Source organism: Sciurus vulgaris, assembly GCF_902686455.1.
Source record: "Sciurus vulgaris genome assembly, chromosome: 14".
NCBI lineage: Eukaryota > Metazoa > Chordata > Mammalia > Rodentia > Sciuridae > Sciurus > Sciurus vulgaris.
The window spans coordinates 2,260,799-2,287,464 of NC_136475.1; the positions used below are offsets into that span (position 1 = coordinate 2,260,799).

At 52.7% G+C, this 26,666-nt stretch overlaps 1 protein-coding gene and 1 long non-coding RNA gene across 2 annotated transcripts; one reads left to right on the plus strand and one right to left on the minus strand.

Moving 5' to 3' along the window:
* The first annotated feature begins 1,895 nt into the window (after nucleotides 1-1,895).
* RPIA (ribose 5-phosphate isomerase A) lies at nucleotides 1,896-26,325 on the plus strand. Its single transcript, XM_079110013.1, has 9 exons — nucleotides 1,896-2,204; nucleotides 6,300-6,360; nucleotides 7,704-7,759; nucleotides 15,698-15,757; nucleotides 17,848-17,912; nucleotides 20,807-20,875; nucleotides 21,625-21,766; nucleotides 23,077-23,176; nucleotides 25,428-26,325. The coding sequence occupies exons 1-9, from the start codon at nucleotides 1,938-1,940 to the stop codon at nucleotides 25,523-25,525; spliced, it is 918 nt and encodes a 305-aa protein (XP_078966139.1). The 5' UTR covers nucleotides 1,896-1,937; the 3' UTR covers nucleotides 25,526-26,325.
* LOC306643765 lies at nucleotides 17,934-20,799 on the minus strand. Its single transcript, XR_013759047.1, has 3 exons — nucleotides 20,595-20,799; nucleotides 19,493-19,539; nucleotides 17,934-18,679 (listed from the first exon to the last, which is right to left on the minus strand). It is a non-coding gene; the product is annotated as an uncharacterized lncRNA (long non-coding RNA).
* Nucleotides 26,326-26,666: the final 341 nt, after the last annotated feature.

The following is a 26,666-nucleotide window of genomic DNA, read 5'->3' on the forward strand; positions in this document are numbered from 1 at the left end:
ATGTGGGGTAGGATTGGAGAAATGAACACAAGATGGAGAGAAACAAAGAGGCACAGAGAGGTGGACCTTTATGGAATACTTTTCAATCCCAAATACTGAGCCAGGTGTTTTGCATTCTAGGATAGTCTCTGCCTCCAAGGGGCTTTTAGTCTTTCGGGTGTGGACTACAACACAGAGGTACAGGTGACTGGGAGCACAGAGGAGCAGCCAACCAGCCAGGAGCAGGGCTCAGGGTTGCAAAGCAACAGTAAAGAACATCTGAAGAGTTACAAGGACACAATGTATGCAAAACCACAGAGCTAAAAGTGTGTGATGGGACCAAAATTCTGTATGGCTGAAGGTGGAGTTGAAGCCAGAATTAAGGACAGGCAGTTAGTGTAGAAATAGGGGATCGGGTCAAATCCAGGAAAAGAAGGCCATGAAAGACATCTGCCTCTGGAAGTTGGAGATTGTCCCTGGGAGAATGGAATGTTGATCTCCGGAGTCCACAGATTACCAAATTTACCTGTCTTTATCAAGAATGCAAGCAAGAAGATGCTAATTAATGCCCCCTGGGACCTTACCAGCCTGAATCACCTTGGCCCTCCCCTTGGCCCATCACTTCTCACTTTATGCAAAACCTGATCTAGTCAGGTAGGCTGGAAGGAGAGATAAGGGGGGTGGGTGGGGAGAACTGGAGAACAAAAGAGACCTTAACCTGTAAAAGATGTAGGGTGTGCTTACTTCTGGGGACTTTAGAACATAAGGCATGGCCTCCTTCTTCCTTCTGGGAAAAGTCTATATTATTACCTTTAAATAAAACCTGCTTAATATGCTTGCCTTGGCGTGCTTCTCTAGTGTTCAGACTTCAACATTAGAGGCAGCAGAACTCGTCACCGGGTAAAGGTGGTATCAGATTGTGGGGTTGAGGCTCAGTTATGTTTTATTAGAGACCATCTATATGTCAGGTACTGTTTTAAGAATGATGAATTTCCTAGGAAAAATAACCCGAAGTCCTCAGAAATATTTCCAACAGAATACACCATAAGCACAAAACCAAGTAAACAAACGACTAAGCAAAGTTCTGTGATGGAAACAAACCATGGGTAAAGTAATAAAAGACGGGTGGGAAAACCAGTTTAGATAGGACGGTCAGATTCCTCAGGAGCGGCACCCAGCTGATAAGATGCAGCTGGCGGAGCAGCTAAGGGGGTTCAAAGGCCCTGTGGCGTGTTCTGTGAGCGTAAAGCAGAGATTGGCCAACACAGGCTCCATGACCGCTTTCCAGTGGACGCTCAGAAGCCTGAACAAGGAAAGACCTGCTCAAGGAGACAGAAAAGGTCACAAATTCACTTCGGGTGGTCTCCGACTCTGTAGGCCAGGTAGTCAGTCTGTCCTGCACCTTGGCCAGAACCTGAACCGGGTCTAACACGAGGATTCAAGTATGACCTAAAACACGTCCTTCTCCAGGCGGGAGGAGGCCGGGACAGCCCCAGGGGACAGCCGTCGAACAACGAGCACGACGAGGGGACGCGCGGCGCGGGCAGCAGGCCAGGGCCCGTGCGCCCGGGGCGCCGAGTTCGGCGGCAGACGCGGCACCGGCCAGGCGCGGGCAGGGGCAGGGGCGGGGGCAGAGCCAGCGCCCGAGGACCGCGGGTCGGGAGGGCTGCGCCCCCCACGCTGCGCGCGCGCCCGCCACCCCGCTCCCGCTCCCGAAGGCCCCGGGGTTCCTCCGGCGGCGGTGTGACGGCACCGCCCCGGCTGGAAGTCGTCGCCTGCGACCGCGCCCGAGTCGCGGGGCGTTGTGGGCCGCGGACCGGGCGGGGCGCCAGCGGCGGAAGCCGCAGGACCACAGTTCCCAGTAGGCCCCGCGCGGCCTGGCGGGCCGTGCGCAGCAGCGACCGGACTTCCGGGGGAGCCGGGGGCGGGGCCGCGGCAGAGGCTGGAGCGCGGTCGGGATGCAGCGCCCCGGGCCCTTCAGCACCCTCTACGGGCGGGTCCTGGCCCCGCTGCCCGGGCGGGCCGGGGGCGCGGCCTCCGGCGGGGGCGGGAGCAGCTGGGCCCTGCCGGGCTCCCACGTGCGGCCGCCGGGGCGCGCACTGCCCGGGGCCCGCGGCGCCAACGGCCGGGACTCCGACGGCGTCTGCCTCGCCGCCTCCACCATGTCCAAGGCCGAGGAGGCCAAGAGGCTGGCGGGCCGAGCGGCGGTGGAGAACCACGTGAGGGTGAGCGGCTCCGGCGGGAGGGCTGGTGGCGCGGACCGGGCGAGGGCGCGTCCGGACCCCTCCCGGCTCCCGAGGGCCGCGCGGACGCGGGCGGCGGGCGAGTGCGGACCGTCGGTCTCTCCAGACTCGCCCCGCGGGAACAGGTTGCAGAGTGGCGCCTGGTGGCGCCTGATAGCGGGGTGGAGGTTGGAGGCTGCGGCTTATCTACAGCGGGGCGACGGTGAGCCCCGGGCTGGCGCGGGGGCTTCCGCCCTCGCCGACTCGGGCGCCCGGGAGCGGCGGCGCTCGCGAAGGACGGCGACCGGCGGGCGCCGCGGGAGCTCTGCGGGACGCTGCTCTCAAGGCGGGGCTGCGCGGAGTTCGGCCGGGCTCCTCGGCGAGGTCGTGACCCCTGTTAGTTCGATGACAGGTGTGCAGCTGCCCGTGCAGCCTCTCGGTTCCCGCAGGTTTGCTGTCCCCAGTCAAGTTAGTTACCTTGACTAGGTGCTGTGCTGAAGCCAGGTGCAGTCTTCCTGCCCAGCCGTGGCGTTTCCTGGCTTGTTGGCTCGCCGTCTGCTTCCCACTTCTTAGGAAGGGCGCTCAGATTCCTTTCCTCCGCAGGTGGGCCTTCTTTACGCTTTTGGATGCTTTCTGTACAGTCTTTTGAGCTTCACTACAGCCTGGGTAGGTGGGAGGGGCAGTATGACAGCCCGTGGCTTGGCCTGTTCTGTAGAACAAATGGCCAAACCAAGTCACTCCTGTTCCCGGGCCCTTCAGCGGGTCCCAGGCTGCCCTGTCTTGCTGTAGCTTATTGCAAGTCTGGTTAGCAGTAGCATTTCTATAGGGAGTGAGAGAATGTAAACTCTGTAATTTGGCTCAAAGGATACAATGCCACAGCTGTAAAATTGTGATATTATGCTGAAATTTCAAAATACCCACATAAAGTGAATTGTCAATGGGGAAATGAAACCCGTACAGTTGGACAAGCCCTATTATCTGTTATCTGTTAATGTATTTACATTAATATTTGGTTACACATGTCGCCTTGACTTTTGTTTTATGGTTACATTATTTGGCTAATAAAAATCCGCAAGCCCTCATTATTAGGTTAGAGCCCCCAAGCCATGGATTCCAGCCACATCATTTAATAAAGTTACTGGGCAGGCCTGGGGAGCTCTCCCTGGGCCTTTTGGAAGCACCTGTTAGAATCATGTTGTGTTAGTTTTCTAAGGAGAGGAAGCATTCTCTGCTGTGTTCTTTTTATCTCGGAGGTGCTTTAAGTTGGTGGCAGCTTATGTTCTAGTCATCTCTGTGATTGTCCCTCCCAACCCCCTAAAGGGGAAGCTCCTAGAGAAGAGTTATCTTATCAGTATTCAGCCTTGGCCACCGTGAGGCCTGCCAGCAAATGTTAGTTGAATTGGGTTGAGTGTGCACACAAATATGTAGGTTGTGGGGTTATTGGTGGTTTTTAGTCCCCTTAGCCCATTAGTATTCCAGTGTGGTAACTTTTCACTTCTGGGTAGATGGAGAACACGGAGAATTCTTAGCTGAAGCCTGTTTCTGGGAGAACCCAGGATGGGACTGTGCTCTCCTAGAGGTCTGTAGCATCATCCCTTTCTTTTCTGTGCAGCCTGGGCTTTGTTTTTTGATTAGTTTAGCTTGAAGACGCTGATGGGCAGTGGTTCCTGTTGGTCAAAAGCAGCATTTCTGGGCTCATCCCGTTGGATGCGGTGAGTGGAGTTCTGAAGTTGTTCATGTGACGCGTGGTGTAGTGTTGATCATAGAAGGACCTTCTGCTGTTGCGCTGCCTCTGGCTGGCTTTGGCTAGGGCTCTGGTTCCTGGGCCAGTTACTTGAGTCCAAGGTAGCAGGAACATGTGGTTTAAGAGCTTTTGAGTTTGGCAGAGCCATGCAGTTCCTGTCCTCTTCCTAATGCCTTATACGGAGCTTGTCTGATAGACCCAAGTTCCTCCTAGCGCCTCTGCTTGTTGGAAACCTGTGAGTGTATGACTGAGCTTGGTGATGAGGAATCTAGCAGTTGAATTACTGTGTAGGTGGAGTTTGTGCCTATAGGTCAAGGGTCTAGGCCTGCCTAGATGCTGGGAAGTTAGGACATTCTTATTACTGAAGATTTCTATGTGTTGATCTTTAGCCATTTTTTAAAAAAAATTTAATTTATTTTTATTGTAAACAAGTGGGATACATGTTGTTTCTGTTCATACATGGAGTAACAGCATACCGTTTGCATAGTCATACATTTACAGAGGGTAATGATTCATTCTGTTATTTTTCCTTCCCCCCCACCCCTCCCACCCCTCTTTTCCTCTACACAGTCCCTCCTTCCTCCATTCTTGCCCCCTTCCCACCCCCCATTATGTGTCATCATCCGTTTATCAGCGAGATCATTTGTCCTTTGGTTTTTTGAGATTGGCTTAACTCACTTAGTATGATATTCTCCAATTTCATCCATTTGCCTGCAAATGCCATAATTTTATTATTCTTTATGGCTGAGTAATATTCCATTGTATATATACCACAGTTTCTTTGTCCATTCATCAATTGAAGGGCATCTAGGTTGAATCTTTAGTCATTTTGAATGTTTTTATGTCGTGAAGTCTTGTGGGACTGCTGTGATGTTCATTTACTTGTCTTGCCTTTGGGTTTTGCCCAGGTGCTGAGTGATTTATTGGCTGCATTATCTTCTTGAGGCACCATCACAGGTGGGGTCTGCAAGCCAACTCTGATGGCCCAAGCCCCTTAGAGCATTTGGTGACTTCTGGTCTGTGAGCATAAAGGTGGTTTCTATCACTACATAGAATTTGAGGGATGAAGTCTTCTGTGGGTAAGGCAGGCCCAACTCGGAGCATTTTTAGCAAACGTGTAGTCAAGAAATGGTAACATGAAATTGCAAAGAATTGATTGAATTGCAGCTGTAGGATGTAATCGGTTGCATCTCAAAGAACAGTTAATTTACATTTCTGTGGACAAGGATTATTAACTTTCCTTAACAGTGTTTGTACAGAACTGTCACATGGCACACACCTAGTCAGATGATTGCGGATTCCAGCATTCCATCGAAAGGCTATGTAGTAAGCTATTGCTGACTTTGGAGCCTTCAGTGTTTTCCTTACAGTGTTGAAATATTCTGAGGTGGTCATAGGATGGCTGGGGTTCGACCTCTGTTAACAGCTGTGTCTTCCTGGTAGATACCTCCTAAGTGGTAGCCACTTTGGTGTTGGTTGTTTTTCTGTAACGTGGCAGGAGGGTGATCCCAGGAAGTTGCTTAAGAACTGACCTGCATATGAGTTCCTGACTGTTCTAGTTCCTGGCCTTGTTTTGTTCTTTGTGGTCTGACTGGTCTGCTCATAGGCACCTTTGCCCTTTCTGAAGGTGGCAGGCTCAGTATCGGGAGGCCTGTTCCTTGTCGTCTTTGCTCTTGGAAGTACTCTGTATCTGTTACGCCTCCTTCCTGTTGCTGATGGAGACAGTTTCTCATGTTCTCTTCCCATTTTTCTGAGGCAGACTCATGCAGAATGGGGGCTCCTGGATTTACTGTTTGCTGACTTTGAGAGCATGCTGAATGGTGGGCCTGTTGTCTTTGAGGTTTCCTGCTGCCACCTTGAAAATGCCTGGGGTTAGTCCCTTTCCTTCCAGATGTTAAGCTTGTGGGAGAAGCCACAAAAGCCAGCTATGCACCCCCTGTCCCTGCCCTACCCCCAGGCCTTTTCTTTCTGATTATCTCCCTGGGGTTGGCCAAGAACCTTTGTTTATCAGTTGGCCATTTCAGTGAGGCCAACTTCAGTTGCTCTAAAGTTGCTGTATGGTGTAAGGAGCAGTTGTTTTGTCTGGAAAGAATGTAGGGAAGGAGTGGTGATGTTGGTAGGGTCAGCAATGAAAGGAGGCTTCTGTTGATAATTGCCCCTGGACACTGGGTGCTGGGCTCAAGTGCAGCTTTGTGGTTCAGTGGTTAGGGGTCTGTGGAGTAGGCGCAGTACCTGCCTTGCACCTGTGTTGATAAATCATTGGTCATTATAATTTTGTACCTTTAGGAAATGAACTGAAGAGGAAGTAAAGTACGGTATTAATGTATTTTGTTTTATCTTCCTGTTCTTGACAGAATAACCAAGTGCTGGGAATTGGAAGTGGCTCTACAATTGTCCATGCTGTGCAGCGAATAGGTATGTGCTCACACTGTCTGCTGATGCTCTGTGTGTGGTGATGGGTGGGAGCTGGAGGAGGGAAGGGAGCTGGGCAAGTTGGACAGGTTGGGCTCTTGCCCATCTTGGCTCTAGCAGTGCAGAGCTGGGGAGAGGGCACTGCTTGCTTGAGGTCACCTGAGTGTTTCTGGTCTATTCTGGAGAGAGGGATTGTAGGACCTCTGCAGCATCTTTGGGGGTCTCTCTTTGCCTTACTTACTGTGCTCAGCCGGAGGGGAGGAACTGACTTAGGAGAGGTTCCAACCGAGGTTTAGTCAGCTTGATGGTGCACTGCCATCAGGAGCCCTGTAAAGCCTTCCTCGGAAGCCCGGGAGTCCCTCAGGCAAACATGTGGCGGTCAGAGTGCTTTTGCCCTGTCCATGACCCAGGAGTGGACCTGAGGCTCCTACAGATGGTAGGGAATTTCTGTGAGTGCTGACTTCACTCTGAGGGGGAAAGGCTCAGGAATGATAAGCCTCTGATTGCTCAGCAGGTTCTGTGGCCCTGCTCTCTGCTTGGAGAACAAAGCCCAGGAGGTGCCTGAAGGCTGACTCTTAGATGCCGAGGGGCAGGGCTGGGGAGGCAAAATCCAGTTCACCTTGTCATTAAGAAGTGGCCGAGGAGTGTGGTGTCTTCTTAGGGCCTTTTACCGGTCAAGCAGGAAGTAGAGTGCTGTGTGCCCTTCTGCCTTAGCCAAGCCTGTGAGAATTTTAGGGCACAGGAATCAGGGACTTGATTAAAAATACTTGTGATGTTAAGACAGTTTTTCTTAAGACTTTTATAAAAACTTCCTGTTAAAATGAATAAATAAACATGAATAAAATAAATGGGGCCTTCAGTTAATTCTATTTTTTATTAAATGCAAAGTGAAGTTCTGACTTTTCCCTGGAAAAGGCAGTTGTTAAGATTGGAACTAGCCTGCCTGGGGTTGTGACCCATCTTCTGGGGAGTTGGTGTAGCTATCAAGTTGCTTTGCCTCTGCATGCCTCACTTTCCTCATCTGTAAAGTAGGATAACAATTGTAACTCACCTTTTGGGCTGTAGGGATTGTAGAGCTTGTTATGCAGAGTTCTTGGTGTATTGCTAGGTTCATAAGAACAGCAAGCGTGACATCACTCCTGTGCTTAGCACTCACCTCCCTGTCTTCTGATGCATGAGGTGAGATCCACCAGCATCCTAACCAGGGCCAGGGACACAGAATAGAGGGCAGTTCTCAGTGGCAGAGAGGCCTTTTGTTTTTTGTGGGATTTGAGCAAATGTACGTGTAGCCAGAAAAATAAAGGGGAGGAGAGTGGAAAACCCCAATATGGCTTTTGTCTCCACAGCTGAAAGAGTGAAACAGGAGAATTTGAGCCTCGTCTGTATTCCTACTTCATTCCAGGTATGTCCTGCTTTTCTCTCGCCATCTGGGCAGCTGCTGCTCCATCTTCTGATTCCCCGAGATGGGGACCTGTGGCTCTGTCATCCGTTAGGGTGGCTCTGCAGGGGCAGGAGAGGAGTTGGCTGAGCCAGGGTTGCTCTCTGGCGGAGTGGTTTTGGATGTATTCATTTGCCCTAACCGTGTTTCAGTGTGCCTTGCGTCAGGCACCATGCAGTATCTGGAGAGCTCTGTTTTCAGAGTCTTATGCCCATTTATGCATGAGAAAAACAGTCTGAAAGGAATCAAGCAGGTTGTTAGTAATGCAAGTACAGTATTTTGATTCCACATCGAAGGTGCTTTCTTCACCAAACAGCGGGAGCTGGAGGAGGAAAGCAGTGCAGCAGGTTGCATACACGGAAAGATAAGGGCAGAGCAGACTTGGGACGGTGGCGGGGAGAGGGGCGCCTCACAGCCGCTCAGCAGCTCCGCAGAGAAGTCTGTTCCGTGATTCCTTAGGATCTTGAAGCATTTCTTTCATTTTTTAGTTTGGTACGAGAAGCTCCCCGCCATTTGAATGTGTGAACCTTCGTCTGAAACGCCCTTTTCGTCCTCTCAGATCCACGAGCCTCTCCCCAGAGCTCTGAGGACCCCAGGTCCTGCTGCGCGGCCCTCGGGGGAAGCAGGCCTCCGCACATGCGCACTTCAGGTCCCGGGTTCCTCCCTGTTCTTAGTTTCTCTTTCCCGGTTTCCTGGCCTTCGCTTCTGGGCCCTTCCTGTGCCTCAGGCGTTGTGGACTGGCTTCAGGTTTCCTTCTGGAGCTCTACTTTTAGCCTTGTCTTTTCCAAACCCTTTATTAGTCTTTCAGGAAGTTCTCACATTTAATTTCTGAGGACTCTTGTTTTCTTCAAGTTGTCTTTTTTTTTTTTTTTTCCCCCCAGTTTCTCTGAAGATGTTAATGATATATATTTTTAAAATATTCCTTCTTGTAAGGAATATTTTCCTTAGTTATTTTTCCCAGTTTGTGGAAGGTAAAATTTATGTACAGTAAAATTCACCCTTTATAGTGTGTAATAGTTCTGAGTTTGACACATAGTCTTTTAACAATAAACACAACCATTGTTGGATTATTCTGGTCTTTTAAAATTATCCTGCTGTTTCTTAGTTTTCTGCTCATCTTAAAGAGCGGTGGACTCAGAAGCTGATTAGGCCCTTGGGGTGAGGGTGGTCTTTGCTCTAGGCCTATCCAGCCACCAGGAAGATTGTCCATCTTTCCTCTGGCTGGCTGATTTCCCCAAGAAGGTGACCCAGTGCCGTTTTGGGAGGGATGTGCTTGTCTGCCTGTGTCCTGGCAGCAAGGTAGGCGATGCGGACTAGAAGATACCTGGCAATATTCTGGACGTAACCGTGTTTTTGATGGTCTTATTTTGGAATAGTACCTGTGGTAGGTGGGACAAAGTGTCCGTAGCATCGTGCAGTATCTCCTGGAACCTGGTTGATCATGTGACTTGCTTGCTAATGGTACATGATTCATGAGAGGCAGGTTTGAAAGTCTTTGGCACTGGGGCTTGGCCCCTCTTTCTGTTGGAAACATTCAGCCACCACATGAAGTAGCCAAGACTAGGCTCCTGGGGGATGGGAGGTCACAGGGAGGGTGGCTCACAGGAGCCAACCCAGTCAGACCACAGAGTGGTGACAAGTTGAGTTTACAGCAGGCTTGCTGACAAAGCACTCTTGTCCTTGGTTGTGCCCAGTCCTCAGACCAGCCATTTTCCTTCTTCTGAGAATTGGCATGTTGCTTTGGGAGTAGGGGTGAGGTTATACTGCAGCAGGCTTTTGACCAGCTTTTGGCCAGCCTTCCCTTTTCACCCAACCATTGAATCCACCTTCTCGTTCCTGGTTACAGTGCTTTCTGAGTCTGTGGAGGTCGTCCATCTTGATTTATTGCCTTGGAGCCTTCTCCAGTATTGACCTAGGATTTCTTTCTTACCTCTGTCATTTACCATTGTCCATCAGTGGCTGCATTAGGGTTCTATAGGAACAGAACTATAGACAGTATGTGATTATAAGAGGGATTTGTTAGATTACTTACACAGGCAGAGGCTGAATATTTGCTGTCTGCAGGCTGGAGAACCAGGGAGTGCAGTAGCTGGTTAGTCCAGTCAGCTGGAGCCTCTGAAGGAGAGAGGCCAGTGGTGCAGCCCAGGCCCAGGACAAAGGCCTGGAGTCTCCTGGTGAGCCACAGGTGCAAGTCCACATTCCAGGAGCTGTCAACAGGCAACACCAGTAGCCTGGAAACAACTCCAGAGGGGCCGACAGTGCACGTGAGCCTGAGCTTTCCCTTCCACCACTTTCTGGCGCCCAGCCTATCAGCTGGTCCAGGCAGCTCTTCCCCACATGGCTCACAAACCTACATGCCAGCCATCTCTGGAAACACCCTCACAGACACATCCATCTGTGATTTACCAGATTTCTTGGTTGTCCTCAAACCAGTCAGGTTGACAGTCAAAATCAACCATCACAGTGACCTAACTCTTGAAAGATTGTTTTTTCCTCTTCTGTGAGGTTTATGCATTTAAGAAAAATTTCTTTTTTGCAGTTACAAAGAAATTTTGGAAAGATGCTGAACTAACTAGAGATGTTCAGATTGCTGTCTTTGAAAGTTTGTACCTCTTTTTAGCATAACATCTTCCTAACTCACCTGTTTTGTGGTTATAATTGGTAACAGTCTATCCAGGCTGGAACATGGTGGCACAGGAGTCTTTCACCATTCACAGGGCTTTTAAAAATTCACTTGTTCAGTTACTTTCTCCCATCCAGCCCAAAAATTCACTTGTTCAGTTACTTTCTCCCATCCAGCCCATCCAGTGTTTAGTCAAAAGTAATCTCCCAAAATGGTTGAAAGGAAAGCATGACATTTATGCCATTAAAGTTAAGGGCTTTTTGGAAGAGGAAAATAAAGCTTTTGCAACCCACAGCTGATCCAAGCCCAGACCAGCATTCATTATTCACTCTGCCTTCAGTCCTGCCTCAGGTCGCAGAAAGGGAAATGTAGTGTTTTCAGGTTTTATTGTGAAATTTATGAAAAAATACAGAAGCACTAGCCTGCTCATGTCACTGCCCCTGATGACAGGTATTTGGGGCAGTGGCTGTGGGATTGCAGTGAAAGTCGTCGTCGCTTCCTCTTTTCTGCAGAAGCATCAGCTGATCCTTAGCCTTCCTGCTCCATGCCCTTCTGAGCTCCAGCTGGAGGAGGAGGCAGGGCATGTTCTGCTCACCTTCAGGAGACCCTCGGCTTGCCAGCTGGAGTGTCCAGTGACCGGCAGGTGCTGCTGTCAGTTGGGCACCCAAGGCTGTGCATGCCAACTGAGCCAGTGATGGATCAGTACTCCCAGAGCTGGTCTGTCACGTTGAACTTGGTAGATGTTTGCTGAGGTTGCCGTTACCAGCTGCTGCAAACTGAGTGGCTTAAAAATCAGAGATTTCTTATGGTCCTGGAGGCCCGAAGTCCACGGTCACGGTGTTGTTGGCAGGTTCCCCGCTGAGGCCATGAAGGAGAGGGTTCTGTGCTTTCTCCCAGCGTTGTGGAGGGTCGCTGGCTGTGGTTTGTGTTCCTGGGCCTGTAGGTGCCTCACGTTGGTCTCTGCCTTCGTGCCCATGTGCGGTCTCCCTGCGTGTCTGTTTCTGTCAGTCTCCCCTTTCTCTCAGGATGAGGGCTCACTCTCCTGACCTTGTTTCAGCTTGATAGCCTCTGTAAGATCCTTCCCGTGAAAGGTCACCTTCTGAGGGCCCAGGGGTTAGGGTTCAGCCAGTCTTCTTTGGAGGGAACACAGTTCAGCTGTCATCCTTGGGAAGAGTGAGGCTGTGTCACTCGTGGTCTTGGCAGCTCAGCTGTGTCAAAGGTCGGGAGAAGGCAGAGTAGAGGGACCTGCGGCTGGGAGCAGGACTGAAGTGTCCTGGCCCAGTGGGATCTTGAAGCCAGTACAGGGCCATGTTTCAGTTGTTAGGTAAAAATTACAGGAGACCCTAACAGACTCCTCACAGTGCCCCAGTAGATCAGGCTGAGAATCAGAATGAAGTCACTAACGCTGATATTCCACATCCCAAACTGAAGCTGAGTTAGCTGAGCTTCCAAGAAGTGAGGAGGACAGGTCACAGCCAGGTTCCTCAGCAGGTGTGAAGATGAGGTGAGAGACAAGCTTGTTTTGCTTAGACAAACCTCTAGCTTGAAGCCAAGCAGCTCTTCCTCCTGTTGTTTTCTCTTCTGCTAACTCACAAGGAAAGGAACCTTGAAGTGACCAGTCTGCCTTTTGTTCTTCCTTTCTGCTTTCTTCAGTTTTTACCCATCTGCAGAAACCAACCTCCTCTACTCAGCTCATTGAAACACTCATCTTATTTGATGGAATGAAGTGTTGCCTGATTTCTAGAATCACAAATGAAGCTATTTAAGACTTTTAAATTTTTTGTGGCTTTTACTGTTTCAGTTTTTATGATGGACACATGGTATTTGTACATAAATGTAGATACAATGTGCTGGGTGTGTTAATGATCAGGTTTAAAATACAATGTATGTGATAAGATACAGTGAGTGTGTGTGTGTGTGCACGCGCCACCTCCGTTACTACCCTGCCCTGCCGCGTTGTTCATACATGAATCTCAGAAGTGACAGTCTTCTGCTGTTGGTCACACAGATGCTGTGGGACTACCCGAAGGCACGGATACTAGCTTGGAGTCTGGCATTGGGCTGGCTCCTGTACTGCTTTGGGACACATGGAGGAACTGAGAAATAATCCAGTAGTAGTCTTCATTCTTGTTATCTTCCTCTTTAATTATACATTGAACAAAGCAAAACAAGGTTTTTATAGCCATCATTCTATTTTATCTTTTTATTTTGGAAAATTTCAGACTTGAAAAATGATGAAGAAAAATAAATGAACTTCTGGGTTTCACCTGTACCCCATATCTCTATACCCAATTATTTTGAAATAAATTTCAGGTATAATATTTCATTTTATATTCTTTATTATGTATCTCTAAAAAGGGATCTTTTAAACATCACAACACTACTAAGAACATCAATTACTCTTTAATAGCATCAAATAAAAATCTAAGGTTCGAATTTCTCCTATTATCTTTCTTATCCTTTAAAATACTTTTTATAGTTTGTTTAGCTCCAAATGCCAAATGAGGCCCATTTCTTGTGAATGCAGGGTCTTGGTATTTTATTTTTACTTTCGGGACTTCGTTTTAGAATTCGAGAGACATTTTTTCTAATTTTGTGAAGAATGTCATTGGTATTTTGATGGGATCACATTGAAATCTGTATATTCATTTTGGTCATATGGCCATTTTGACAATATTAATTCTGCCTATCCAAGAACGTGGGTGGTTCTTTGCATCTTCTAAAGTTCTCTTCAATTTTTTCTTTTATTCAGTAGTCCGTACCTTTCACTGTATAGGTTTTTCACCTCCTTGGTTAGATTATTCCCAAAGTATTTTATTTTTTTGAGATTCTTGTAAGTGGATGGTTTTCCTGATTTCTTCCTCAGCAGAATCACTCTTGGACTATAGGAAGCTAGTGATTTATTGGTGTTGATCTTGTATCCTACTACTTTGCTGAATTTTCACCCCATCAAAGTAAAGCTAGATAATAAATGAGTGAAGAAGAGAGCAATTAAAATGAAAAAATTCCGTATTTGTGTGTGTGCATATTTATATTTATATATTATAATCCATCCACACAGCATGTGCACACAAAGACCTATGTGCACACATATATAATAATGCAGAATGGACAAAAGTAAAACAAAATAATAAAAATTAAAAAATATAACCACTAAAAAGCAGCATAAAATACAATATCATAATAAAACAGAAGGAAGAAGGAGAACTGGTGAAGAGTTCTCCAAGAGACACATGGGGCTGGATTCCACAGAGGTGGTAGAAGTGTTGGCAAGGATGGATTTCATTCTGTTCATCTGGTTTGGGGCCCTGTGACCCTTGGTTGAGGGCTGGGGCTGCCAAGTCCAGCATCTTCGGTGCCTCCCCAAGCTGCCAGCCACTGTGGCCAGGACGCACTGGCTGTGGTCACTGGGCCTCCATCTCCCAGCACAGGACGGGGAGGCTGGTGGCTGGGGGGTGTACGCAAGTTCCCATGCGGGGTCTGTCCTGGCCGATGCTGGCCGATGCTCGGGACTCGGTTGGTGGGTGAGGTCTGACCCACACCCCCTGTGGCTGGGGCTGGGGCCAGTCTTTGCTGGACACTCCGGCCTCAGGGCCTCCTGCAGCTGCCCCTGCTAGGCTGAGGAGTCTAACCCTGACAGGCTTCCCATCGCCCACCTCATCCTGTCACCCAGAAGTCTTCCATCCCTTTCTGTTTCGTGGAATAATTTGAGAAGTGTTGGCATTAGTTCTTTCAAGGTTTAGCTGAGTCCATCTGAAGCCAGCTTTGTAGTTTTCCCCTGATGAGAACTTGCGACCCCTGTCCCTCTGTGCCTGGTGATCTCACTTAACATGGCGCCCAGCAGTCCATCCATGTTGCCATAGCAAGAAGAATTTCCTTCCTTCTTCATGGCCAGTTGATGTTCCGTGCCATGTTCCCTTCCCAGTTCCTGCTTGTCGGATGCACAGGTGGAGTCTGTGTCGTGGCTCTGGTGAGAGTGCTATGGTGGGTGTGGGGTACAGGGCTGGCTGGCTCTCCTGGGCACTGACCTGGCTGGGCTGTCTGTGTGGCTCCCCTCCTGGGCACTGACCTGGCTGGGCTGTCTGTGTGGCTCCCCTCCTGGACACAGACCTGGCTGGGGCTGTCTGTCTCTCTCTCTCCTGGGCACAGACCTGGCTGGGCTGTCTGTCTGTCTCTCTCCTGGGCACAGACCTGGCTGGGCTGTCTGTGTGGCTCCCCTCCTGGGGACAGACCTGGCTGGGGCTGTCTTTCTGTCTCTCTCCTGGGGACAGACCTGGCTGGGCTGTCTGGCTGGCTCCCTCCTGGGCACAGACCTGGCTGGGCTGTCTGTGTGGCTCCCCTCCTGGGCACAGACCTGGCTGGTGGCTGGGCCCTTGTTCTGCTCTTGGTCTGTTGAGGAGCCTGCACACTGTTGTCGATAGCGCTGTACTAACGTTCACTCCTCCCAAGAATGCATGGGTCCCTTCTCTGCATCTGAATGGTAGGTGCTCTTCATGTTGAAGGGATGCCTTTGAGCAACGTTTCCATCCTTGGTTTCCCTGTGTGGTCAGCAGTCATGTGAACACAAGCCCTCATACCTGGTTCTGGTGGCCGATTGGGAAGCTTCACAGCACCTTTATCTTAGTAGGCTGTGTGATGGCGGTGACCACTGCTCTCCCCTTTTCTTGGACTTTTGAAAGGTCACCTGAAGGTAAGCCTTTGAAGCAAATGGTGCTTTCTTCACAGCATCTCAAAGCTGTCCTCCTCTGCTGCTCTGCTTTTGCAGAGATCCTTGCTGGCCATTCCTGAAGTCTCACCTACATGCTTTTCTGAGTGTGCGTGCTCTTTTGCCTGGGTTTACTTGACATGCTGTTGTATGACTTGGAGATCACTCTGTCAACTCATCGTAATCTTCTTTTTTCATAAATTGGATTGTTCTGAAAACTTTCCTAGTATTTTGTGGATTTGGATCTTATTGTAGGGGTTTGTTTGTGATCTGCTCTGCCAGAAGTTTCAGGAGACTGTGGTTTAATTTCATGCAGCCCGTCAGTGAGAAGGAGCCCTTAGCTCTGCACTGGAGTCCAGCCTTTAGTGTCCTCTGCCCATTTCCAGCTCCAGGATGCATTAGCACTTAGTCTTGCCATTCGAAGGGTTAGCTCTCCTGCCTTTTGGTAGGAGGTCAGGGTTTGAGAGGGAGCCTGGGTCAGGCCTCACTTTTTGACACTTAAACCAAAAGAGTTCTGAGAATCTGCTGTGTGTTCTAAGTAAATGATTTGGGTGCTTTGTCCTGTCCTCCCCAGGCCCGGCAGCTCATCCTGCAGTATGGCCTAACCCTCAGTGACCTGGACCGACACCCAGAGGTAAGAGACTGTGTCTGTTTCCTTTGTGGCTGCTTGTTTGTGGGCTCCAGGTGTCTCAGCAGGTTGTCAGTCATGCCGACTTTTCCTGGGATCTGAATGTCAATCCTGGCTGGGGTCATAGTAGAGAAGGTGGTTGGTACTGGTGTAGTGCAGGCTAGTTTCCCTGTAATTACCCTTGGGGCTCAGCATGAACGCAGTGGAGGGCAGTAGGACGAGCCCAGGGCTGGATCAGGGCTTCCTGAAGGTCCTTTCTTGCACAGAGGTGCAGGAGTGAGCAGCCTGTGCCCCTTGACTCTTAAGTGAGGATGTCATCGTCTATGGCAGCCAGGGACATTTGAAAACTGGCTAAGTGAAGGACTGTGGTGAAGACTTTAACACAGGCGGTAGCAAGGAGACGGAAGTTGATGAGATAGGCAGCTCGAACGCCTTCCTGGCTGGCATTTTCTGAACATGTGCCAGGTGTTGTGCTGATGGCTGTTTCTATGTTAAGATCACCAGGGTGCATGATTATCCCATTTTATGGATGTGAAAAGGCAGAGAGGGGAAGTTAAAGTATGCTTAAGGTATGTAGAAAGTGGCAAAGCCAAAGCTCAGGCACATAGGCTCTAGGACAGTGTTAAACTTAGAAGAGTTGTTTTTATTTGGTGGCGGGGTGGGGGTGGGGGTGGTTTAACCAGGGATTGAACCACCCAGGGGTGCTTAACTAATGAGCCACATCCCTAGCCCTTTTTATTTAATACTGGGTCTTACTAAGTTTCGTAGGGCCTCACTAGTTGCTAGGCTGGTTTTGAACAGTCCTCCTGCCTCAGCCTCTCGAGGCTCTGGGATTACAGGCGTGTGCCTCTTGGTCGACAGTGTTGGAAGAGTTCTGGGGCGGAGAGGTTGAACTGAGCTGCAATACTGTGCTCCCAGGGCAGAACAGCCCGCCCTGAGGGGTGAGTAGGAGCCCCGGAAGTGTGCGCCCCGGTGGACAATGCCCAGGCTCTCTGGGTTGGTTTGGACAGAGCAAATGAAGCTCATGGGTGCATAGCAGGAGAAGCGAGCGGGCACGGGATGTGGCCTGGCAGTCCGTGTCGCCCTGGACTCGTAAGAAGGGGGAGTGCTCGCTGGGAGTGTCTGAAGGCAGAGGGGGGCCCAGGCGGGGCCAGCTGTTGAGCAGCTGTGAGGAGAGGGCTTGCTCAAAGGCGGGTCCAGAGCCCGGGCAGATGAGTTGCCACAGCGCAGCCTGGCCCAGCCCTGGGGTGTGGTGGGGCACTGTCAGTGGCAACTGCAGGCAGGTGTGCAAGGATGGGAGCACCATGCCCCGCAGGACACTTCGTGGTGTCACGCCTGGCCTCGCCAACCACAGCAGCAACTGCAGCACAAATGAAACCTTGCACACTGCTCTCTGAAGCGTCGTGTGCGTGCAGAGCGCCGTGAGTGGCCAGGAGTTACTGCCTCCTTGACTTCAGTGTTGGCAGAGGGTGAATCCATTCGCCCCAGGTGGCGTGGGTGGGTAGGGGGCTGGCCAGGCCTGGGCTTGGTGCCTAGAGGGATGCCTCAGTGTTTCTGGCCCAGGAGCGTGGTGAACGTCGCTCAGCTTCCGCAGCTCCCTTCCTGTGATCCCATCCACTGGGAGTTTCTGGTTTTGCCCACCTTGGTAAAACCTCCGGCCAGCTTTTCCCAGCCCTTGTTTACATTATTGACACCCCCCCATGGAATGTAGTACTGCAGATGTACTGAACATCTGTCTGTGCACTTGTGGCCTTTGGAAGGCCTTGAATTTAACACCTGCCCCTCGCCCCAGCCATTTTTCTTTGGTGGGAGTGATGTCACCTACACTGGAATGCGTGCTCTGCGTGATTCCATGTTGTCCACAGAGGCTGTCCTTGAGAAAAGCGAGTGTGGTGTCCTGGGTGAGAGCTGAACCAAGGTGTGTGTCCCAGGCCCGTGACCCCAGGGAGGTGGCTTGTTGACGTCTCGGAGCCTCAGCTTCTTGAGGGGCTGCGTGGGGTCCGGGCCTGCTGATGGGCTGCCGTTGCAGGTTGGCCTTGGCGCAGCACCTCTGCTCGGGCTCTTAGTGGTTTTTGTGTCTCCCTCCCGCAACACAGATCGACCTCGCCATCGATGGAGCTGATGAAGTAGATGCTGATCTCAACCTCATCAAGGGCGGTGGGTGAGTGTCCTGGGAACTTCCTGCCAGTTAATCCTTGGCAAGGCACGATGGAGTACAGAGTAAGCTGTCACTGATGTGTGCGAGCCTGTCTTTCCACCAGGACGTGGCTGCCACGGGACCTTCTAGCCAGCCTGGCATTTCTGGTCATCAGTGTCCATCTGGTGTCTGGAACCTGGGCTTCTTCAGGGGCATGACCCCATCTTAGTGGGTTCTCTGTGTATCTGTGTTCTCCTCTGATTCAGACTTTAATTGTCAGGCGAAACTAGCATATTATTGGTCTAGATTGTTAGGTCTGCAGACAGTGTGTGGACTTTGTGAGCTGCTAGGAAAGCCTTTGATTTATTTGGAAAACAGTTGTTGGGTTTTTCTGAAGTGCTGGTTTGTGGGGTGGGGATGTGAGTGGGACAGGTGAAGTCCTGTTCTGTTGGTTCTTAACAGTTAGGCACATGGTTGTAGGACTCGGTGTTTGCTCCGAATCATGCTTCACTGTCTTGGCTCTCCATGTGTTGTTATCTCCCTGCGTGTCAGTGTGAGGTAATTCTGCTGGTGAGCAGTGGAGGTGCGGTCAGTGTCCACGGCTCCACTCCGCCTCCCTGACTGTCTCCTAGTCATGGGGCAGGTTGTTCAAGGCTGCCTTTCTTAGCAAGGTACAGAGGACATCTCCCTGGCAGCGGTGCCTCCTCCCAGGTGACTCTGGGTGGGGTTGTGCCTGTCCTGCTCGGGAAGTGGTGCCCGCTCTGGGCTCTCCAGGTTGTGCCTGGCCTGCACTGGAAGCAGTGCCCACTCTGGGCTCTCCAGGTTGCGCCTGGCCTGAATGGGAGCGGTGCCCACTCTGGGCTCTCCAGGTTGCGCCTGGCCTGAATGGGAGCGGTGCCCACTCTGGGCTCTCCAGGTTGTGCCTGGCCTACGCTGGAAGCGGTGCCCGCTCTGGGCTCTCCAGGTTGTGCCTGGCCTGAATGGGAGCGGTGCCCACTCTGGGCTCTCCAGGTTGTGCCTGGCCTACGCTGGAAGCAGTGCCCACTCTGGGCTCTCCAGGTTGCGCCTGGCCTACGCTGGAAGCAGTGCCCACTCTGGGCTCTCCAGGTTGTGCCTGGCCTACGCTGGAAGCAGTGCCCGCTCTGGGCTCTCCAGGTTGCGCCTGGCCTACGCTGGAAGCAGTGCCCACTCTGGGCTCTCCAGGTTGTGCCTGGCCTACGCTGGAAGCAGTGCCCACTCTGGGCTCTCCAGGTTGTGCCTGGCCTACGCTGGAAGCAGTGCCCACTCTGGGCTCTCCAGGTTGCGCCTGGCCTGCACTGGAAGCGGTGCCCGCTCTGGGCTCTCCAGGTTGTGCCTGGCCTGAATGGGAGCGGTGCCCACTCTGGGCTCTCCAGGTTGTGCCTGGCCTACGCTGGAAGCAGTGCCCACTCTGGGCTCTCCAGGTTGCGCCTGGCCTGCACTGGAAGCGGTGCCCACTCTGGGCTCTCCAGGTTGTGCCTGGCCTACGCTGGAAGCAGTGCCCACTCTGGGCTCTCCAGGTTGTGCCTGGCCTACGCTGGAAGCAGTGCCCACTCTGGGCTCTCCAGGTTGTGCCTGGCCTGCACTGGAAGCAGTGCCCACTCTGGGTTCTCCAGGTTGCGCCTGGCCTGCACTGGAAGCGGTGCCCGCTCTGGGCTCTCCAGGTTGTGCCTGGCCTGCACTGGAAGCAGTGCCCGCTCTGGGCTCTCCAGGTTGTGCCTGGCCCGCACTGGAAGCAGTGCCCGCTCTGGGCTCTCCAGGTTGTGCCTGGCCTGCACTGGAAGCGGTGCCCACTCTGGGCTCTCCAGGTTGTGCCTGGCCTACGCTGGAAGCAGTGCCCACTCTGGGCTCTCCAGGTTGCGCCTGGCCTGCACTGGAAGCAGTGCCCACTCTGGGCTCTCCAGGTTGTGCCTGGCCTGCACTGGAAGCGGTGCCCACTCTGGGCTCTCCAGGTTGTGCCTGGCCTACGCTGGAAGCAGTGCCCACTCTGGGCTCTCCAGGTTGCGCCTGGCCTGAATGGGAGCGGTGCCCACTCTGGGCTCTCCAGGTTGTGCCTGGCCTACGCTGGAAGCAGTGCCCACTCTGGGCTCTCCAGGTTGCGCCTGGCCTGAATGGGAGCGGTGCCCACTCTGGGCTCTCCAGGTTGCGCCTGGCCTACGCTGGAAGCGGTGCCCACTCTGGGCTCTCCAGGTTGTGCCTGGCCTGCACTGGAAGCGGTGCCCACTCTGGGCTCTCCAGGTTGTGCCTGGCCTACGCTGGAAGCAGTGCCCACTCTGGGCTCTCCAGGTTGTGCCTGGCCTACGCTGGAAGCAGTGCCCACTCTGGGCTCTCCAGGTTGTGCCTGGCCTACGCTGGAAGCGGTGCCCGCTCTGGGTTCTCCAGGTTGTGCCTGGCCTGCACTGGAAGCGGTGCCCGCTCTGGGCTCTCCAGGTTGTGCCTGGCCTGCACTGGAAGCGGTGCCCACTCTGGGCTCTCCAGGTTGTGCCTGGCCTGCACTGGAAGCAGTGCCCACTCTGGGCTCTCCAGGTTGTGCCTGGCCTGCACTGGAAGCAGTGCCCGCTCTGGGCTCTCCAGGTTGTGCCTGGCCTGCACTGGAAGCAGTGCCCGCTCTGGGCTCTCCAGGTTGCGCCTGGCCTGCACTGGAAGCGGTGCCCGCTCTGGGCTCTCCAGGTTGCGCCTGGCCTACACTGGAAGCAGTGCCCGCTCTGGGTTCTCCCAGGCATAGGCTGACCTCTCTGTAGTCTGGTTGCTAGCAGCAGCCTGATGGGGTGGAAGGTGGCTCTGAGTCAGAAGTGGATCTGCTCTTGACGTGCCAGGACTAGGGACCTGGGATTCCCGTGCTGACCTTACTTCCCAGGGTGCTCTACCTGGCCCCACTCGTGTGTTCCTTACCGCCACAGGGGCTGCCTGACCCAGGAGAAGATCGTGGCCGGCTATGCCAGTCGTTTCATCGTGGTCGCCGACTTCAGGTACAGCACCTAGCGTTCTGAGCCTCTGAGGAGGGAGGCCAGGCGAGCCTCCGCCCTTTGTGAAGGAGGAGGTTCATGGAGAAGGGGGCCTTCCTGGCCTCTGAGCTGCTCTAGGACGTAGGGCACTGTCTCTGGGAGCATGTGTCCTGCCTGTGTTCAAAGGTGGGTGCTGCTGACCTGCCATGCACTCCTGAGCCCGGCCTCCTGCACCATTTCCTGTGTGCCTGGTAGGTGAGGGAGGCCTGTGTCTCCCTGTTGCAGCAGAGCTTATCCTCACGGGAGCCTCAGGGAGCGGGGCGAGTCCTGCCCACGCCATGAGTCAGCACCCCCTTCCTCTGGGTCAGGGTTGACAGGCGTGAGTCACACAGTGCGGTCTTTGACCAGACTCTCAGACGCCACATCTGCGGGTCTGCAGGAGGCCCTGGTATAGCATGTTGGTGAGAGAGGAATTGTGTTACCACCCAGGAAGTCCTAAAGCTCTGGGAAGAGCTTATGTGGTAAGCACCTGCGCTGGGAGTGGACACGCAAGAGCAGAGGTTTATAGTGAACACGCCAGCCATATCTCGTTGGCCTCTTGTCACCTTAATTCAAATGTCTCTTAAAACAGTGGAAGAGCTAATGCCTTTGGGGCCCTCGTGTGTTGTCCCCGGTTACTTTTTGTCCTTCCCTCACCTAGTCCTGAATTTTGGATTTGTAGCATTGAGCTTACTTATTTTTATTGTGCTTCTTTTTTTGGCTTTTCTTTCCAGGAAAGATTCAAAGACCCTTGGGGAACAGTGGCACAAGGGAATTCCTATTGAGGTCATCCCAATGGCCTACGTCCCGGTGAGCCGGGCTGTGACCCGGAAGTTTGGTGGGGAGGTTGAACTTCGGATGGCGGTCAACAAGGCGGTAAGTGGCCAGGAGGTCTCTGGAGGCACTTCCAGCTCTCGGGTGGTCTTTTCTCCTCCGTTTGGGCCTGGAGCTTGCCTGCTTGCCTGCTTTATTTATTTATTTAGTCATCCTTTATTTTATTTATTTATTTTTGGTACCAGGGATTGAATTCAGGGGCACTCAACCACGGAGCTACATCCCCAGCTCTGTTTTGTGTTTTATTTAGAGACAGGGTCTCACTGAGTTGCTGAACTCTTCACTGGAGCTGAGGCTGGCTTTGGACTTGAGGTCCTCCTGGCCCAGCCTCTGAGCACCTCCATGCCTGGCGTGGAGCTTTCGTTTCACTCAGCTTATTTTTGGGGCGTCGGCCTCAACAGTCTCTACCTTGTCTCATGCAGATGAGGACAAAACTCACGCGGTGCACATCCCCTGCAGGAAGGCAGTGGTTCTCTGCCCCGTGGGTCTGGCGTCCCTCAGGTGCTCCGAGCCCTGTGAGCGGCTGCGGCACAGGGCCTATGGGAAGACCTCCTCCCCAGGGCCTGCTTTCCAGGCTCCGCGGTATAGCGTTCCTCTCTCTCTGTATGACAAATGTGACAAGAGGTAGACTTTCTTGGGGATGGGACACCCCGGCCCCTGAGGAGTGCACTCCAGTTGAGAGGCTTGCTTCATCTTCTGGAGTGGTCGTGGAAAGCTTCTTCCCTCTTAACAGGGAAGCCAGCACGTTATGTGTGCAGCCTGTAACAAGTCTGGGCGGCGGACACGCTCTGGGGCCGTCCCCCAGTGCGTTTTTGTCTTCTGCTGTCCCTGTTGCCGTGGTTGTCCAGGCTCTCTGGCCATGTGTGCTCAGAAGTGGAGACTGGGAGGAGCACACAGGGCCCTCAGCCCCCGCCGCCTGCCCTCCGTGACCCTCTGTCAACGTGTGTCCTAGCATGCTCCTGCCTTCCTAGAGAATGAACTGAAACTGCCCCTGCGGCTTGACCTCTGGCCCTGTCTCTCTGGGGACTTCACTGGGGTCTTGGGGGCCGGGTCCTGCTTCAGGCCACTCCTGGTGCTCACCGTCACCACAGCTGAGGCCTGCCAGCTTGTGCCCGGGAGGTGCTGGGCGTTCTGCTTGCACCAAGGACACTCCCTGTGTCCTGCGCCCACATGGCATTGCGACGCCACCCAGTGCCGCCGGCAGAGCTCCTGCTGCCCGCTCTCCAGCACTGCCTCTGGAGAGCACGGGCCGGGCCTGTCGGAGCCCGCGGCACCTTGTCTTAGGCCGTCACCTCTCTTGCTCTCCTTTCCTTCTGTCCTCACATGTGGTCAGCGTGGCACTTACTTTCTAGGGTCCTGTGGTGACGGATAACGGCAATTTTATCCTGGACTGGAAGTTTGACCAGGTGCACAAATGGAATGAAGTGAACACAGCTATCAAAATGACCCCAGGTATGTGGACAGAGGCCACTGTGCCCTACCTGTCCCCTCCATAACCACCTGTGCCCTCCCTACTGTCCCCTCCACCTGCCCTCCCTATTGTCCCCTCGGTGGCCTCCTGCGCCCCTCTGCCTGCCCTCTTCCCTGGCTGCAGGAGGCTTGCTGGTGGGGGCTCTGTGAGACCTGCTGGCAGGTTTCAGCGGGAGCACCTCTGCCGCCCAGGAGTCGTGGCTGCTTGTGCAGCAGCTCTGTGTGCATTCTGCAGGCTGCTTGGGTTGAGGGCGCCTTGCAGCTGGTGGCGGTGGCTGCCTGGAAACAAGACCCTCATTTCTGTGGAGCCTGTCCATCCAGGAGCTTGCCTGCAGCCTCTGGCTTTATGGTCTCTTACGTGGTCAGGGCGATGACTCAGTTTACCTGCATTCATCAGCTACATCTCACAGGCAGCATGCTGTGGCTCTCTGGGGGATGCTGTAGGACACGGGGTTCTCCAGGGGAACTGTGGTAAACCTGCAGAGCTCTGTGAAAGCATGCCAGGGTGGCTTGTGCTGGTTCTGCTAGAGGAAGAGCAGGTGTACAAGGTGCTTCTGGAAGAGTGGGAAGTTCTGCGTGTGCCTCACCTGATGTCCAGGTTGACCTCAACACTTGCCAGGTGGGAGAAGTCTCCTCAGTCCCCACTTGGCGAGGTAGCTACAGAGAGGATGGGGGCCAGAAGAGTTGAGCGATTCACCCAGAGCTGTAGCACCAAGATAGGAGCCCTGGATCATCTACTCTCGACCCTGACCTTTGATCCTCACTTGCTTGAGTGCCAGGCTGACAGGCTTTGTTACAGGCTGGGATAGGAGCCAGGTGGGGCCCTGGGTGACAGCCCGTGGGCCATGTAGAGATGAGTTATCAGACTGGAGCCCTAGTTCAGGAAGAGGAGGTGTGTATGAGAGATTAAAAGAGGAGGCAGATTGGAGAGATATTGAGAGACCAAGTAGAACTGGAATATTCCACGTCGTGGTGTGTGCGGCAGTAAGGGGCAGCTTAGCAGAGTGCGGTGGCTGGGAGTGGGTTCTGGAGCAGGGCGCGGGCAGGGTCCACACCCTGCTGTGCTTCAGCAGTGTGAACCTGGCACTACCAGCACAACCAGTGCCTCAGTTCCTCCCCGTAAGAAGGACTGATGCCAGTAGCTACCTGCGGGTCATGGGCGGATTCAGTGTTAGAGGAGCACCCAAGGAGGTGTCTGTTGGGAGGACAAGTTCTTGGGGAGAAAGTATGCCAGCTTCACTGTTAATGATATACTGGATTCTGAGTTGTCCATGCCACTCGGAAACAATAGTGGGGTGAGCGTATGCTGAGTGATACAGAAGCGGATTCTTCGGTTCCCCTCGGGTCTGTCTTCATCTTCTCTTGGCTGGATTTTTTGTCAGAAAGATGAGTTGAATTATACTCATTCTGCTTAGTGTTATCTCTTTAATGGAAGAACTGAGAGCCAAGAAGGCAGGAGAAGGGGGTGATGTCGAGGTCACTGCTTAACCAGGAGAATTCATTTCTAAGGATAATGTAGACTCACCAGGGGAACGTGGTGAAAGAGCTTATGGTGCCCACTAGGGGGCTCTCTTGTCCTGCTCTGGCCGTGGCTTGGCTCACGTGGCCGTGAGACTTGCACGTGCTCATTGTGAGGACCTTTTCTCCGTCTTTGCTTTCCTGAACATGTAGAATCTGCGACCTGGAGAAGGTCGGACCTCTGTTGGAACTTACAGCGAGTGAGGAGGTGGCATGGAGAGGCTAGCTGTTGGGACAGTAGGTGTCCCTGGCCCATCAGCACTTTTTGGCCTCTGCTTTTTTTCTTCCAGTGGAACCTGAGATGGTTCTTTTGTCAGTGTCTTGCAGATGTCTCCTCCCCCTCTGAGGAGAGCTTTGGTGCTGGTAGTTGATCACACACCTGGAAGCGGTGGCTGCTTAGGTGGTCCCAGAGGGTGTCTCTAGGGGAGGGCCTGTCAGCTGATGTGTCTGAAGACAGAGGAGCAGCCCCGGAAGCTCCAGCAGTGACCTGCCAGGCAGAGGAGGGCACATCTGGGGACAGAAGGCAGGCCACAGTGCAGGGGAGGAGGGGTGTGCGTGCCCTCAGTGCCTCCCTGGAGAGGAGGGCCAGCCTCGTCCTTGTCTGCTGCTGCTGGCGTCCTTTGCTTCCCCGTCCTGAGGTCCCTGAGGCTGTGCTGCACTGGGGAGTTGTGAGCACACACAGTACTTGGGCTTCTTTCTGTCCTTTGTCCTGCAGGCGTGGTGGACACGGGCCTCTTCATCAACATGGCCGAGAGGGTCTACTTTGGGATGCAGGATGGCTCGGTGAGCATGAGGGAGAAGCCTTTCTGCTGACCTGCAGGAAGTGTGCTCACCCGTCTCCAGCCCGCGCAGGGGACTGCCTCTCCTGGAGCCTTTGCCTTAACGTATCCGTGCCAGGGTGGTCAGGGTGATCGGCTGGCCACGTGGAGGTGGGGGTAGTTAAATCCAGTCTTCTTAAGTGTTGTCATTATATGTCTTTTTAAAAAGAGAAATTTAAGCATATATATTTTTACTATTAAAAATTCATTTTTTAAAATAAAGTCGAATTTGATTTCATGTTTTATATGAAACATTTACCAAAAAAGAGAGAGAGAGAGAGAGAGAGAGAGAGAGAGAGAGAGATGGGCGGGGCTACCTGTGAAGCCTTTGACTTGAGCCTGCTGGTTCAGCTTCTGAGTATTGGGTTTGCTGAGAAGTGAAATCCGAACTTTCCTTTCTGCTGGTGAGATGACGGGCCAGCCAGCAGCGACCTGATGCCTTACGGGAAACTCTTTACTCTCTGCTGCTGTTTCGTTTGTAGGTGGTTTTCATGGTGATCACGCACAGTACTTAGCGACATTTTAATCAGGGCTACAGCAGTGTGACATGTGTCCACCAGGAGGGAGGGCGCTTGCCTGGGCCGGGGAGCCTGAGCCCCCGGTGTTGGAGCCTGGGCCAGAGTCGCTTGCCAGTCACTCCCCACACACTGCAGTGAAACGTGAAGCTCTTGTTTTTTGTGACTCTCTTTTTGTTGATATTTTAATGTTTCTTGTTACTTGCATGGTTTGGTGTCAGAGGTCGCCGCCTCTTCTGTTGTTTGAAGATTGAAATAAAACATTATGGTGCCATTTTGACTCATTGTCTTGGCTGTAGAATTTATAGCAAGTAAGAATTTTCTCATCCAGTTTTCATCAGGTAAGGGGTGGAATTCAGTCATGAAATCTTGAGCCAAAGACTTGGTACATGCTTCCTTTGTTTCTGACCCAGCTTGGCGTCAGGGAAGCGTTCCTGCGTAGCCCTTGTCAGCAGAGGTGACTCTGTACCTCTCCAGGAGGCAACACAGCCGAGCAGCTGTGCACGTCCAGGTGTTCTGCTGGTCAGACCCTCCTCAGTCCCAGAGGCCGCGAGCAGCAGGACAGAGGCTGGCTTTCCCGTTATTGCCCCTGCTGCCTAATCAGCAGTGAACTGTCCAGAG